The 13900-nt window shown below is 45.8% G+C and overlaps 1 protein-coding gene across 1 annotated transcript in view; it reads right to left on the bottom strand.

Moving 5' to 3' along the window:
• The window catches only part of dhx8 (DEAH (Asp-Glu-Ala-His) box polypeptide 8), a 52530-nt gene that overhangs the window by 32248 nt on the left and 6382 nt on the right, over positions 1-13900 (bottom strand). The window contains exons 5-7 of the mRNA XM_038778665.1: positions 11350-11453; positions 2268-2603; positions 708-852 (exon numbers count right to left, since the gene is read on the bottom strand). Of these exons, the coding sequence (XP_038634593.1) occupies positions 708-852; positions 2268-2603; positions 11350-11453 (585 nt within the window). The remainder of the gene's footprint in view (positions 1-707; positions 853-2267; positions 2604-11349; positions 11454-13900) is intronic.

The raw sequence follows: 13900 nt of genomic DNA, 5'->3' as shown, positions 1-13900 counted from the left end.
AATTGGAATCAAACGCCGAGTGGAACGTCTGCCAACCCAACCCTTTCATTTTTAAAAAATAAATTTAGATTACCCAATTATTTTTTCCAATTAAGGGGCAATTTAGCGTGGCCAATCTACCTACCCTGCACATTTTTGGGTTGTGGGGTTGAAACCCACGCAGACACGGGGAGAATGTGCAAACTCCACACGGACAGTGACCCAGAGCCGGGATCGAACCTGGGACCTCAGTGCCGTGAGGCAGCTGTGCTAACCACTAGGCCACCGTGCTGCCCTCTCCAACCCTTTCATAACCTCACCTGGCCCTTTAACCACAGATGAGTCTCCTGCCGCCACCTCCCCCGCCACCTCCCCCCCCCCGCCAATTACAGTCACCATCTCAACCTAACACAAACCCCCCCCCCCCCCCCCCCCCCACCTCCAGTCCCCTCTCTTGTCCGAGCCCACCCAAAATGACCGCCCCTCCATTCTCACTTGCACTCTGCCACAAAGCCACCGGTGTCACCAGCACATTCTTCTTCCAGCTAACCCCCCACCACTCTGCCCACCCTCCCAATCCATTCCTTCCTCCTCCCTTCGAATCAAGCTCCCTCCTACCTCTCCCCTCCAGCAACCCGCCGCAACCTCCTCCCCACACTTCTTCCATTGACTAGCATCCCAGCTAGCATGGCAACACCCACCTGGAGAAAGACGCAAAGGACAATTACCTTCATGCTTAAGCTGGTTTTAGACCCAGTGAATGATAACACTTTGATCTTAACTCTTTGACCTTTGCTAACAACGTCAGCAACATTGGCCACACGCCCTTCTCGCCTGAGCTCGGAGATGTGTACCAAGCCCTCCCATCGTTTTCTAAAAAATAGAGGGGGAAAGGAAAAAGCATTTATTTATCGGTAAACTAAGTGTGAAAACATTTACACACAAGTCCTTTTACATAGTGAATGAAGCATTTTGAAATAGAAATGGAAAATCTACATTAAGTTTTTTTTAAACCAGTTACTTTAACGGATTCGGAGACACACCTGGGAAATGGTTGATATCTGAAACATCCAAGAAAAACACAACAGAGATAAAAATAATCAATAGGCAGGTTTTGGCTTTGCAGTTAAATATTTTCAAAAAAACTTATTCATACTTAAGAGGCAATAAGCAAATTAACTACAGTCAAAGATTTTTTTAAAATTCAAAAATCGAGCTCGAGGACACACGGGAATCAAGGACAACGCTAACCCCCAGTAACAATTACAACATTTTATTTTAATAAAGGTCAAGGAAAACGTATGGCACGTCCGCAGCTTTGTTCTGTACCTCGGGCATAAAGCTCTGACCAGTGCCCCAATTAAAACTGAAATACCTCAAAAGATTGACAAGGTTGTCCAATCTCAAACTAGTGTTGCCCGTTCTAAAATAATGTGGCTTTAACGAATTGGAACAATCAAACACTTCTGGGACAAACACAGCTTTAAAGAACCAATTTCTATGATCTTATTAACTTCAGATAGATCCATGTAACCTTAACTGTCATTATAATAATAATCTTTACTGTCACAAGTAGGCTTACATTAACACTGCAATTAAGTTACTGTGAAAAGCCCCTAGTCGCCACATTCCGGCACCTGTTCGGGTACACGGAGGGAGAATTCAGAATGTCCAATTCACCTAACAGTGCGTCTTTAAGGACTTGTGGGAGGAAACAGCACCCGGAGGAAACCCACGCAGACACGGAGAGAGCGTGCAGACTCCGGACAGATAGTGACCCAAGCCGGCAATCGAACCTGTGTCCCTAGTGCTGTGAAGCAGCAACAGTGCTACCCAATGTGCTACTGCTGGGAAACAGATTTTTAAAAATCTATATATGACCCACGTGGACCAACAGATAAAGGCAGCTTGACTATAATTTGGAAATGTAAGATTAAGTATATAGTTTTAAGCACATCTGATATTTCCTTAAGTCCACCAGAATGCTTGAAGTATTGGTTGATCAGTACATGTGGCAGGGAATAAACACCCCATTTGTTTGCCAAGTGATTTTTCTAAACTGCTTGGACAAAAATTAGAATTAAACACTTGAGAGATTCGGAAAACTTTGCTCAAATGTAGAAAACAAAAACAACAACAACAAAAAAAACCCTTTCAGAGCTATCTTAGTAATACAATGCTATTTACTACACATTATAAATCAATGCATTTCTCAGCCCATTCAATTGCTTCAGAGTGCCCCATCATTTCCTACATTTGTGTACTTTTTCTTTTGCGGTGTACTGTACCTCAGACCTTCCAGCTGGACAAAGCACCCAAACTGCATGATACTGGTGACCTTGCCATTGTAGATCTCGCCCACTGATGGTTCCTCTGGTGGAGGCCTGTCTATGTGCCTGTCTTTCCTCTTCTCACAACTCTTTTCATTGACATTGCCTCGATCTTTATGGTCCCTGCTCAGGTTCGGGTTCGGGCTCCGGCTCCTGCTTCTGGACCACTTGTTGGATTTACTTTTGTTTCGATCTCTGGAGTGTGACCTGGACCGCGATCGGCGATGCCGCTTCCTGTCTCGGTCTCGGCTGCGACTCCGACTCCTTTTCTTTCGCTTTCCCTTTTCATGAGAGCTTTGAGGAAAAAAGAAATTTGCTTTCAAAATTGCAATGGATCAAAATAAATCAGGATAAAAATGTTGACAGGACATATCCATGTCAAGAGATGAAAAAGGCTAGAAAAATAATATTCCCTAATAACAGCACGGCAACAGAGTCCAGGGTCTTTTTTTCCCACTACCAGCAACTACAGGCCAGTTAGTTTAACCTCAGCGGTATGGAAGCTTTTAATAATGATAATGGGGAACAAAACTGATTGCCACTTTGGCAAATGCAAGCTAATTAAGCAAAGCCAGCATGGATTTGTTACAGGAAAATGAGGTAACAGGATTGGGAGGGTATTGCGGTTGGCGTTTCAGCATTCACAGGTAATGAAGAAAAGAAAATAATGGGACGTACAGGTAAGGTGCAACATAAGTGGAATTAAATTATGTCAAAACTGTATCTGACCTTGGAGAGGCCACATCTGCAGTACTGTGGGTGATGGGTCATCAACCAGAAAGGTTAACTCTGTTTTTAAGCTGCCTGACCGGCTGAGTATTCAGAGCCTCATTGGTTTTGATCTGTATATTTTCAGATTTAGTCTCCATATTACAGGAAAGACATATAATTATTAGAGGGAGTCCTGGATAAAGTTACACTAATAATTTCTGAAGTTAGAAAGTTAAGTTATGAAATTCAGAAGGGAAAAAGGGAAGATCTGATAAAGGTCTTTCGGACAATCAGAACATGAAGAATTTTGAACCAACATATATTTTCTGTCAAGCACAAAATTCAAGGAGCAGGAAATATAGTTTGAAGTTAAAGATATCAGAAGGATTCAGGGCAGGTTTCCAAGAAGAATTGGATGAATTCCTATTAAAGATATACAGATATACAGTTCCAGAATGATAGTAAGGGAACTGATTAAAAATAAGAGGAGATATAAACCAATGGTCTTCTGCTCAAAATCTTAGACTCTTACTTTAAGGTGTACATAAAGTATCATATGGTTAGATAAATAAAACCATCAAGGCAGGCTGGGGACTCGCAATTTTTGGGGTTGCAGTGGAGCCGGGAGTGCAGGAGGCAAAAGAGGCCGGTGTTCTGGCCTTTGCGTCCCTAGTAGCCCGGCGGAGGATCTTGCTTCAATGGAAGGATGCGAGGCCCCCAAACGTGGAGGCCTGGATCAATGATATGGCAGGGTTCATCAAATTGGAGAAGGTGAAATTTGCCCTGAGGGGATCAGTACAGGGGTTCTTTAGGCGGTGGCAGCCTTTCCTGGACTTCCTGGCAGAACGGTAGGAAAATAGGCCGGCAGCAGCAGCAACCCGTGGCGGTGGGGGAGGGAGGGAGGGAGGGAGGGAGAGGAGGGGGTTGGTTTCGGGGGAAGGGAGAAATGTGTATATGTGTTTATTGAATATGCCGGGTGGTTATCTATTTCTTCTTTTTGTAGTTACCGGGGGGGGGATTTGGTTTTGGGGGTTAGTGTTTTTTCTTTTTGTTGTTTTTAATACTGGTTTCTTGTTGTTATTTTCTGTTTTTGATATGTTTTGGAAAATTCTCAATAAAAATTATTTAAAAATAAATAAATAAATAAAACCATCATACACCATTAAACTGTTTGTATATGGAAGAGATGGGGAAGTTGGCAGCTGAACGGGGGCAGGGGGAAGCGGCTGAGGGAGAGTTGGTTGAGGCGGGGGAGGGTAGTACCTGACTCTGGACACTAGGATCGGGGCACCTATTACAAATGGCACCCCAAATTCATCAAGTGCAGGCTGGCCAGTGTGCTAGCCGCTATGCATATTTAAGCATGCTAATGGTGAGGGAATCCCACCTCGGAGACGCTCCTGACACCAGTGGGAACCACTCCGGTTTTCCTGCAGGGAGTACTTACTTTCGGAATGGGACATTGCCCCATAACAAACCCAAGGACAAAATTTGCAAAAACAAAAAGGGAAAAGGGGACCAACCCAGTAATCAAAAGACCAACATTTAAGTTAACAAAACTTGTTAGAAACAGCACATTAAGGGGCAGCACGGTGGCCTAGTGGTTAGCACAGCTGCCTCACGGCGCTGAGGTCCCAAGTTCGATCCCGGCTCTGGGTCACTGTCCGTGTGGAATTTGCACATTCTCCCCGTGTCTGCGTGGGTTTCGCCCCCACAACCCAAAAATGTGCAGAGTAGGTGGATTGGCCACACTAAATTGCCCCTTAATTGGAAAAAACCATTGGGTAATCTAAATTTAAAAAAAAAATAAACAGCACATTATAAACTTCAGATACAATTGTGGTTTGAAACTTCTGTAACATCATACAGTTACCTGACTTAACTCCAATCTTATCATCCGTTATCTGTTGCAAGGCAACATAAACAATAAACCTGTTACTCCCCACCTATCTGAAGATCCCAAGCCAAATGAAATAAATGATTGGAACTGTGCCCTCGCACCCCCCACCCCAAATTTCCAGTTTTCGTGGACAAAGTTTTATAATAAGTTTGTAACCGAGTTATTTTCTACACATTTACAATTTGGGCATATAGATCAAATGACAAGAATCTTTCCCAGACAATTTTGCGAGAGTCCCTTTGAACCACTGTATTTTCAACAACTACAGTAGTCCCCCGTTATACCGCGCTCCGCAATACCGCGGTTCGCGATATATGGCGGGGGGGGCTTATGGACCCCAACTGTCAGCTTCCCTCTCCGGATCAAAGTGAGCCGGCCGCTGAAATTGACACTGCCGGCTGATTGGAGGGAGTGAGCAGCCGGCAGTGTCAACTTCAGCGGCCGGCTGATTGTTTCAGTGAGAGAGCAGCTTCCCTCTCCGGATCAAAGTGAGCCGGCCGCTGAAATTGACACTGCCGGCTGCTCTCTCCCTCCAATCCAACTTTTAAGTTGTTAAAAATGCAGCAGTGCTTGTTTTAATTAGATCCACGATGGGGGTTTTAAATTTATTTAAAAATCTATGCATGCGCTTCCCATTGTGAGTCTACGGGGGTCTGACCTCTTCCCCCCGCCCCCCGTAGACTCACAATGGGAAGCGCATGCATAGATTTTTAAATAAATTTAAAACCCCCATCGTGGATATCCGCGGCTCGGATGCAACGCGGGTAGCTGTCTTGGACCCCAACACCCGCGTTATAAAGGGGGACTACTGTAGTTAAGTCTGTGAAATTCTGTGACGTCGATTAGATAATTCACCTCACATATTGTCAATTTGAAGGTATTGAACCAGTCATAAGCTTCCTCAACCAGAAAACCTAAATGACCATTGTGCAAGTGTGCCCTCCTCTGGTCTCTTCGGAGGTGGCATGCACAGCAGTACAATTTTTGGAAACATTTTTCTCAAGTAATTTTCTCTCCCCTCACAACAGATATTACAAAATTAATTTAACAATAAATTCCTTTTTTTGCGGCAAAGGAAATTGCTGGAGTGAGAGACAAGAGTGGGAATGTGGTGCGGAAGGGGGTAGAGGTGAATGAGGTCTTCAAGGACTTTTACGGGGAACTGTACCGGTCGGAGCCAACGGGGGAGAGGAGGGGAATGAAGAGGTTCCTCAACGGGCTTTCTTTCCCGAAGGTGCAGGAGGAGGGGTTGGGTGCGCCGATTGAGCTGGAGGAGCTAGTTAAGGGGATCGGGCAGAGGCAGTCAGGGAAGGCACCGGGGCCGGATGGGTTCCCGGTGGAATTTTATAAAAAGTTTGTGGACCTAGTGGGCCCCTTGCTGGTGCGAACACTTAATGAAGCGTGGGAATGGGGGACTTTGCCCCCGATGATGTCGCGGGCGCTGATCTCGTTAATTTTAAAGAGGGAAAAGGACCCCCAGCAGTGTGGTTCATACAGGCCCATATCTCTCCTCAACGTAGATGCCAAGGTGCTGGCAAAAATCCTGGCCACCAGGATAGAGGACTGTGCGCCAGGGGTTGTACACGAGGACCAGACAGGGTTTGTGAAGGGAAGGCAGCTGAACACGAATGTGCGGAGATTGTTGAATGTCATCATGATGCCGGCGATTGAGGGGGAGGCAGAGATAGTGGTGGCACTGGATGCGGAGAAGGCCTTCGATAGAGTGGAGTGGGGGTACTTATGGGAGGTGTTGGGGAGGTTTGGATTTGGTGAAGGGTTTATTAGATGGGTGAGGCTGCTATACGAGGCCCCGATGGCGTGCGTGGCCACGAATGGGAGGAGGTCGGAGTACTTCCGGCTTTACCAAGGGACCAGGCAGGGTTGCCCCCTGTCCCCCTTGTTGTTTGCATTGGCAATCGAGCCGCTGGCGATGGCGTTGAGGGATTCAGAGAGGTGGAGAGGTTTGAACATAGAACAGTACAGCACAGAACAGGCCCTTCGGCCCTCAATGTTGTGCCGAGCCATGATCACCCTACTCAAACCCACGTATCCACCCTATACCCGTAACCCCAACAACCCCCCCCCCCCCCCAACCTTACTTTTATTGGGACACTACGGGCAATTTAGCATGGCCAATCCACCTAACCCGCACATCTTTGGACTGTGGGAGGAAACCGGAGCACCCGGAGGAAACCCACGCACACAGGGGGAGGACGTGCAGACTCCACACAGACAGTGACCCAGCCGGGAATCGAACCTGGGACCCTGGAGCTGTGAAGCATTTATGCTAACCACCATGCTACCCTGCTGCCTCGCACTTTTGGTGCGAGGTGGGGAGGAACATAGGGTGTCGCTGTATGCCGATGACCTGTTACTGTATGTGGCGGACCCGGTGGGAGGGATGCCGGGGGTGATGGAGCTGCTAGCTGCGTTTGGGACCTTTTCAGGTTATAAACTAAATTTAGGCAAGAGTGAGGTGTTTGTGGTGCACCCTAGAGACCAGGAGGAAGGAATTGGTAGGCTCCCACTTAGGCGGGAAGGGGAGAGTTTTAGGTACCTGGGGGTGCAGGTGGCCAGGGACTGGGGGACTCTTCACAAACATAACCGGGTGCTCCGGTTTCCTCCCACAGTCCAAAGATGTGCGGGTTAGGTGGATTGGCCATGCTAAATTGCCCGTAGTGTAAGGTTAAGGGGGGGATTGTTGGGTTACGGGTATACGGGTTACGTGGGTTAAGTAGGGTGAGCATTGCTCGGCACAACATCGAGGGCCGAAGGGCCTGTTCTGTGCTGTACTGTTCTATGTTCTATAATTTCACCATGCTTGTAGATCAGATGGAGGAGGAGTTCAAGAGGTGGGACATGTTGCCATTGTCATTGGCGGGGAGGGTGCAGTCCGTCAAAATGACAGTGCTTCCGAGGTTCTTGTTCCTCTTTCAGTGCCTGCCCATCTTTATCCCCAGGGCCTTCTTTAGGAGAGTGACTAGAAGTATCTTGAGCTTTGTGTGGGCACATGGGACTCCGAGAGTGAAGAGGGTTTTCCTGGAGCGAGGGAGGGATAGAGGCGGGCTGGCGCTGCCCAACGTTTTGGGGTACTATTGGGCGGCCAATGTGTCAATGGTGCGTAAATGGGTGATGATGGGGGGGAGGGGCGTCATGTAGCGGTACGAGCCTGGGTGCCATGGTAACGGCGCCGTTGCCGCTCTCCCCTAAGAGGTTTACCACGAGCCCGGTGGCAGCGGCGACCCTAAAGATCTGGGGACAGTGGAGACGGCATAGGGGGGGAAACAGGGGGCTCGATGGAGGCTCCACTGGGTGGCATCGGTTCATCCCGGGGAACAAGGATGGGGGATTTAGGGGGTGGCAAAGGGTGGGCATCAGTAAATTGAGGGACCTGTTTATTGGCGGGAGGTTTGCGGGCCTGGGGGAACTGGAAGATAAATTTGGGCTTCCCCAAGGGAACATGTTCAGATACTTGCAGGTAAAGGCGTTTGCTAGGCGACAGGTAGAGGGATTCCCTTTGCTGCCCTCGCGCGGGACCATGGACAGAGTGCTTTCGGGGGTGTGGGTCGGACAGGGGAAGGTGTCTGACATCTATAAGGTAATGCAGGAGGTGGAGGAGTCGTCAGTGGAGGAGCTGAAGGCTAAATGGGAGGGGGAACTAGGGGAGCAGATAGAGGACGGGACTTGGGCGGATGCCTTGGAGAGAGTCAACTCTTCCTCCTCATGTGCGAGGCTTAGTCTCATCCAATTTAAGGTGCTGCACCGGGCCCACATGTCCGGGACTAGGATGAGTAGGTTCTTTGGGGGCGAGGACAGGTGCACCAGGTGTTTGGGGAGTCCAGCGAATCATGCCCATATGTTCTGGGCATGCCCGGCACTGGAAGAATTCTGGAAGGGGGTGGCGGGGATGGTGTCGAGGGTGGTTGGATCCAGGGTCAAACCAGGGTGGGGACTCGCGATTTTCGGAGTTGCGGTGGAGCCGGGAGTGCAGGAGGCGAAAGAGGCCGATGTCCTGGCCTTTGCGTCCCCAGTAGCCCGGCGAAGGATCTTGCTGCAGTGGAAGAATGCGAGGCCCCCAAGTGTGGAGACCTGGGTCAATGACATGGCGGGATTTATAAAGTTGGAAAGGGTCAAATTTGCCCTGAGAGGATCAGTACAAGGGTTCTATAAACGGTGGCAGCCTTTTCTGGACTTCCTGGCTCAAAGATAGGTATCTTGGTCAATAGCAGCAGCAACCGGGGGGGGCGCGCGCGCAAGGGTAAGTAAGTATATAAGTAAGTAAGGGTATAGTAAGGTGTTCCTTACTATAGTTTCTATATTTTTTTCGCTACGGTTATGTAACTTAACACTGTGTTAACTTAAGTTGTTGTTAATATGTTGGGTTGTTCATTGAGGAGGGGCGAAGGTTCATGATTGTTGTAATTACTGCTATTGTTGGTATTTTAGTATGGTTTGATCTTGTTGTATAATTCAAAATTTTTCAATAAAAATTATTTTTTTAAAAAAACAATAAATTCCTCTTTTAAAAGTCCTGCCAATCAATTCAATATTATACTTGATGTATTACTGTGTGGCCTTAGAAAACCCGATACAAGTACAGGCTAGTTATACCCAGAACCTTTAACCATCAGCGTTTTGGCCGAGCAAAAACTTACTACCCTACTACATCTAGTTTTTGTTTTCAAAAGAACATGAACAAATTTCCATTAATGAGGTTTGTTTTAAAATTTAGAGCACCCAGTTCCTTTTTGTCCAATTAAGGGACAATTTAGCATGGCCAATCCACCTACCCTGTACATCTTTGGGTTGTGGAGGTGAGACTCAGGCAGACACGGGGAGAATGTGCAAACTCCACACGGACAGCGACCCGGAGCCGGGATCGAACACAGGTCCTCAGCGCCATGAGACAGCAGTGCTACCGTGTCACCTATCCATTAATGAGTTTAACCAACTTCCCAAACACTTTGAAGTCAATTATTCCTTGCGGGAATTATGGTTCCTTAACTGCACAATTTAATAACTATAAAAATGTAATTTCAAATTAAAATTAATAAATCTGTAAAACACAACTCCAATTTCAATAATCAGACACAAGATGAATGTTCAAAAGGTAAAATCAAATTAAATAGGGTCCATTGATTAAGATAGCATATTTGAAGTTGAAGGAACAAGAGGTTGAGATATCACTTGGAAATTGTACTTCTTCCTATGCCACCATCTCTAGTTTGTGTGACAGTAATTCATATAGGCTGAGATTGTTCATGCAATTCTAGATTTAGAGACCTTCATTAAACCATTCTCATATATTTAGAAATAGAAGAGTTCCTTCATAAAACTACTGGTTTAACAGGAGATCAATTTTCTTGGGAGGATGAGGATAAGATAGAATGAAAGAAAGAGTAATAAAGAAGGTACCTCCTGCTTTATCAGGGAAAAAGAAACCACCCATAACTGGCTTAAAAGATCCACTTGGGTAACAAGACCCTTTCCAGCCAGCTTTCCCTGACCCTACTGGGAATCAGAATCCTGCTCAGAACTGGAGCTGAAACGTAAATATAAAATTTAATACCATTGTAACTCAAGTCCCAAATTAAACCTATTTCCATATTTAATTCACTGGCAGACATGCAGCTTAATGTACACTGGCTTGTTAACTTTGCTAAGGTTATACTTCCATGCACACAGGAAATCTCCCACACCTTGACTAAGTAGGTGTTCACCTCTGAATCTAACACCAACAGAGTGTCTGACTGAGGGGATCACAGGGAAACTCAGTTTGGCTTTCACTTAGTGCACACCTTTCAGCTGAAGTCACTGAACAGGAATCCAAAGTGGGGACCCCTGGCTGATTCCACCCCTCCCTTAACCTAGGATTCAAAGTCCAAACACTCGACACTGTGGTATTATCATAACTATCAGCATTGCAAGGGTTAATGTAGTACCATGACTAGCCACTCAACGGAGCTGTGGATACTACTATATAAAGCAGTGATGCTAGACGTTGGGGGAGGAACGTATGCAGGAGACAGCTAGTGAAGGTCATAGGACCAGTTAGTGTGGGAAGGTAAGATTATAGTTTTACATGTTAGTGAGATTAGCAGTAGATGAGTGTAGTTAGATGTTATTGATCAATTTAGTATTCTAAAAAGGACTAAATGGGAAAACCCAGTTTAGTAGTGCAAATTAAATCATAGCTTTATTTAAGTAAAAGCTATACTGCCTTTGTGGAACACTACGCCAACCACCCAAACACAAGCAACACAAAGAACACCACAGACACCGGGTAGTTCAGCACAGATCGGGGAAAAAACCAAGGACTTTCTGGTGAGTAACTTATTGCCAGATCAAACTGTGCATTTTTCTACTCATCTATTAATGAAGGGAAGTTACTAAACCACATGGAAAGGAAACTGCCCATTGCATACCTACCTGCGCTTGCTACTCTTCTTAATATCATTCTTTGATGGCATCAAGGCCTCAAGCTCCTTCAATGCATCTGCGGCTACTTTTATGTCATCTTCATCCAGCAGTGTCTACAAAACAAACACCGGGTTGGGTTTCAATCAGAACAGTTAACAAGATGCAATAGTCGTCATGGAGACATATCCACAGAATGACTCATAAATGGCTTCATCCAAAATAATGCAAGACTTCAACATGGAAACAAGGCCATTCAAAGATTACTAAAGAATGGAACTAAGATTCTGAGCCTGGATGATTCTTTGCCAAGAGCCATTTAGACTCAAAACATTAGTTCCGCTCTCTCTCCACAGATGCTGTCAGACCCGCTGAGATTGTCTAAAATTTTCTGTTTTTGATTCAGATTCCAGCACCCGCTATAATTTGTTTTTATATTACTAAAGAATAGCTTGTTGCATGTACTTTATGTTGTCAGCGGTTAAGTGCTAGAGACCTTTGATTATCATAAATGCATACAGCATTCAAATGCTTCAGGATCATCCAGCAAGATAGCTACCAGTTTCTGCAGTAATACTGAATAAGTCCAGGTTAAAATAATAGAAAGTTATTTCATTTGACAATACAAAACAGAGCAAAGCCGCCAATATTTTGACATTCCTGCCATGGGAATTTGGAGCCTTGGTATCTCTTAAGGGCAGTATGCGTTAATGCAGCCTTTCACCTAATGGAATCAATATTATATTTAAAAGCGAAACAAATCCTATGTTTAACACAATTTACAATGAGAGATGATTTCATTAAAAATCATAACATTCATAGGGCGGCACGCGGCGCAGTGGTTAGCACTGGGACTGCGGCGCTGAAGCCCTGGGTTCGAATACCGGCCCCGGGTCACTGTCCGTGTGGAATTTGCACATTCTCTCCAGTCTGCGTGGGTTTCACCCCCACAACCCAAAGATGTGCAGGTTAGGTGGATTGGCCATGCTAAATTGCCCCTTAATTGGAAAAAAAAATAATTGGGTACTCTAAATTTATTTTTAATTTTTTTTTTTTAAAGTGTAACATTTTTAAAAGTGCTGGACACTGTAAATGCTCCGAAACTGTTTCACCTGGTTGAGGTATCCAAGATTAATGGTCAGGGGCTAAAGGATAAGGGATCTGTCATTTAGGACAGAGATGAGGGGGAATTTCTTCACTAAATTGGATGCAAATCTTTGGAATTCTCCACTGCAGCGTGTTATGGGATATTAAATCAAAGAATTATAGAATCCCTACAGTGCACAACGCCACTCAGACCATTGAGTCTGCGCCAGCTCTCTGAAAGAACACACTATCTAGTGTCAGGCACCCACCCTTTCCCCGTAACCCCACCTAATCTTTTGGACACACTTAGGGGCAATTTAGCATGGCCAATCCATCTAACCTACACTTCTCTGGATTGTGGGAGGAAACCAGAGCATCTGGAGGAAACCCACGCAGACACGAGGACAACGTGCAAACTCCACAGTCACCCGAGGCCAGAATTGAACCCAGGTCCCTGGCGCTATGAGGCAGCAGTGCTAACCACATTGACACCGTGCCACCCAGTCATGGAGTATATTCAAGGCATTGGTCGATAGGGTTAAATGGTCCACTCCTGCTCTTATTTCTTACATTGTTATGATGAAGAAACCATTTAGACAACTAATGCAACCAAGCATCCTCTCAAAGTTACTTGAAAGCTGAAACTAAAGGTTACATTTTCCAAATCTTTTGTTTAAATTTAAAGAGTTCCCAATTCATTTTTTCCAATTCAGGGGCAATTTAATTTGGCCAATCCACCTACCCTGCACAACTTTGGGTTGTGGGGTGAAACCAACGCAAACACGAATGTGCAAACTCCACATGGACAGTGACCTGGGGCCGGGAACGAACCTGGGACCTCGGTGCCGTGAGGCAGAAGTGCTAACTACTGCGCCAACGTGCTGCCCCCATATTTTCCAAATCTAACTGTCCTTCAATTCGCCATTATAATGGCCATACAATATATTGTCAAAGTGTTAATGGTAGAGATTAGAAGAAATACTGAATTTTGCAAATCAGAGTTGGGCTCTGATGAAAGGTAACATAATAATAATAATCTTTATCAGTGTCACAAATAGACTTAAATGAACACTGCAATGAGGTTACTGTGGGAATCCACACTCCGGCGCTTGTTTGGGTACACCGAGGGAGAATTCAGAAGTCCAATTCACCTAACAAGCATGTATTTTGGGACTTGTGGGAGGAAACCGGAGCACCCGGAGGAAACCCACGCAGACACTGGGAGAACGTGCGGACTCCGCACAGACAGCGACCCAAGCCGGGAATTCAACCCAGGTCCTTTGCGCTGCAAAGCAACAGTGCTAACCACTGTGCTACCGTGCCGTGAAAGTTTCATCTGTCTTTCCGCTTTCAGATACTGACTGGCTACATTCTAACATTTATTGTTGTGATTTCAATGCAAGAATAAAAATGAGCCTGTTCAGTGAAGTCCTCCTCAACTGTCCTCAAAGGACAGCCAGATGTTAGAAAGAGCAGC

The sequence above is a fragment of the Scyliorhinus canicula genome, chromosome 19 (genome assembly GCF_902713615.1).
Source record: "Scyliorhinus canicula chromosome 19, sScyCan1.1, whole genome shotgun sequence".
Classification (NCBI taxonomy): domain Eukaryota; kingdom Metazoa; phylum Chordata; class Chondrichthyes; order Carcharhiniformes; family Scyliorhinidae; genus Scyliorhinus; species Scyliorhinus canicula.
The sequence above is the reverse complement of the archived record's forward strand: the minus strand, read 5'-3'. Positions and strand labels throughout refer to the sequence as shown.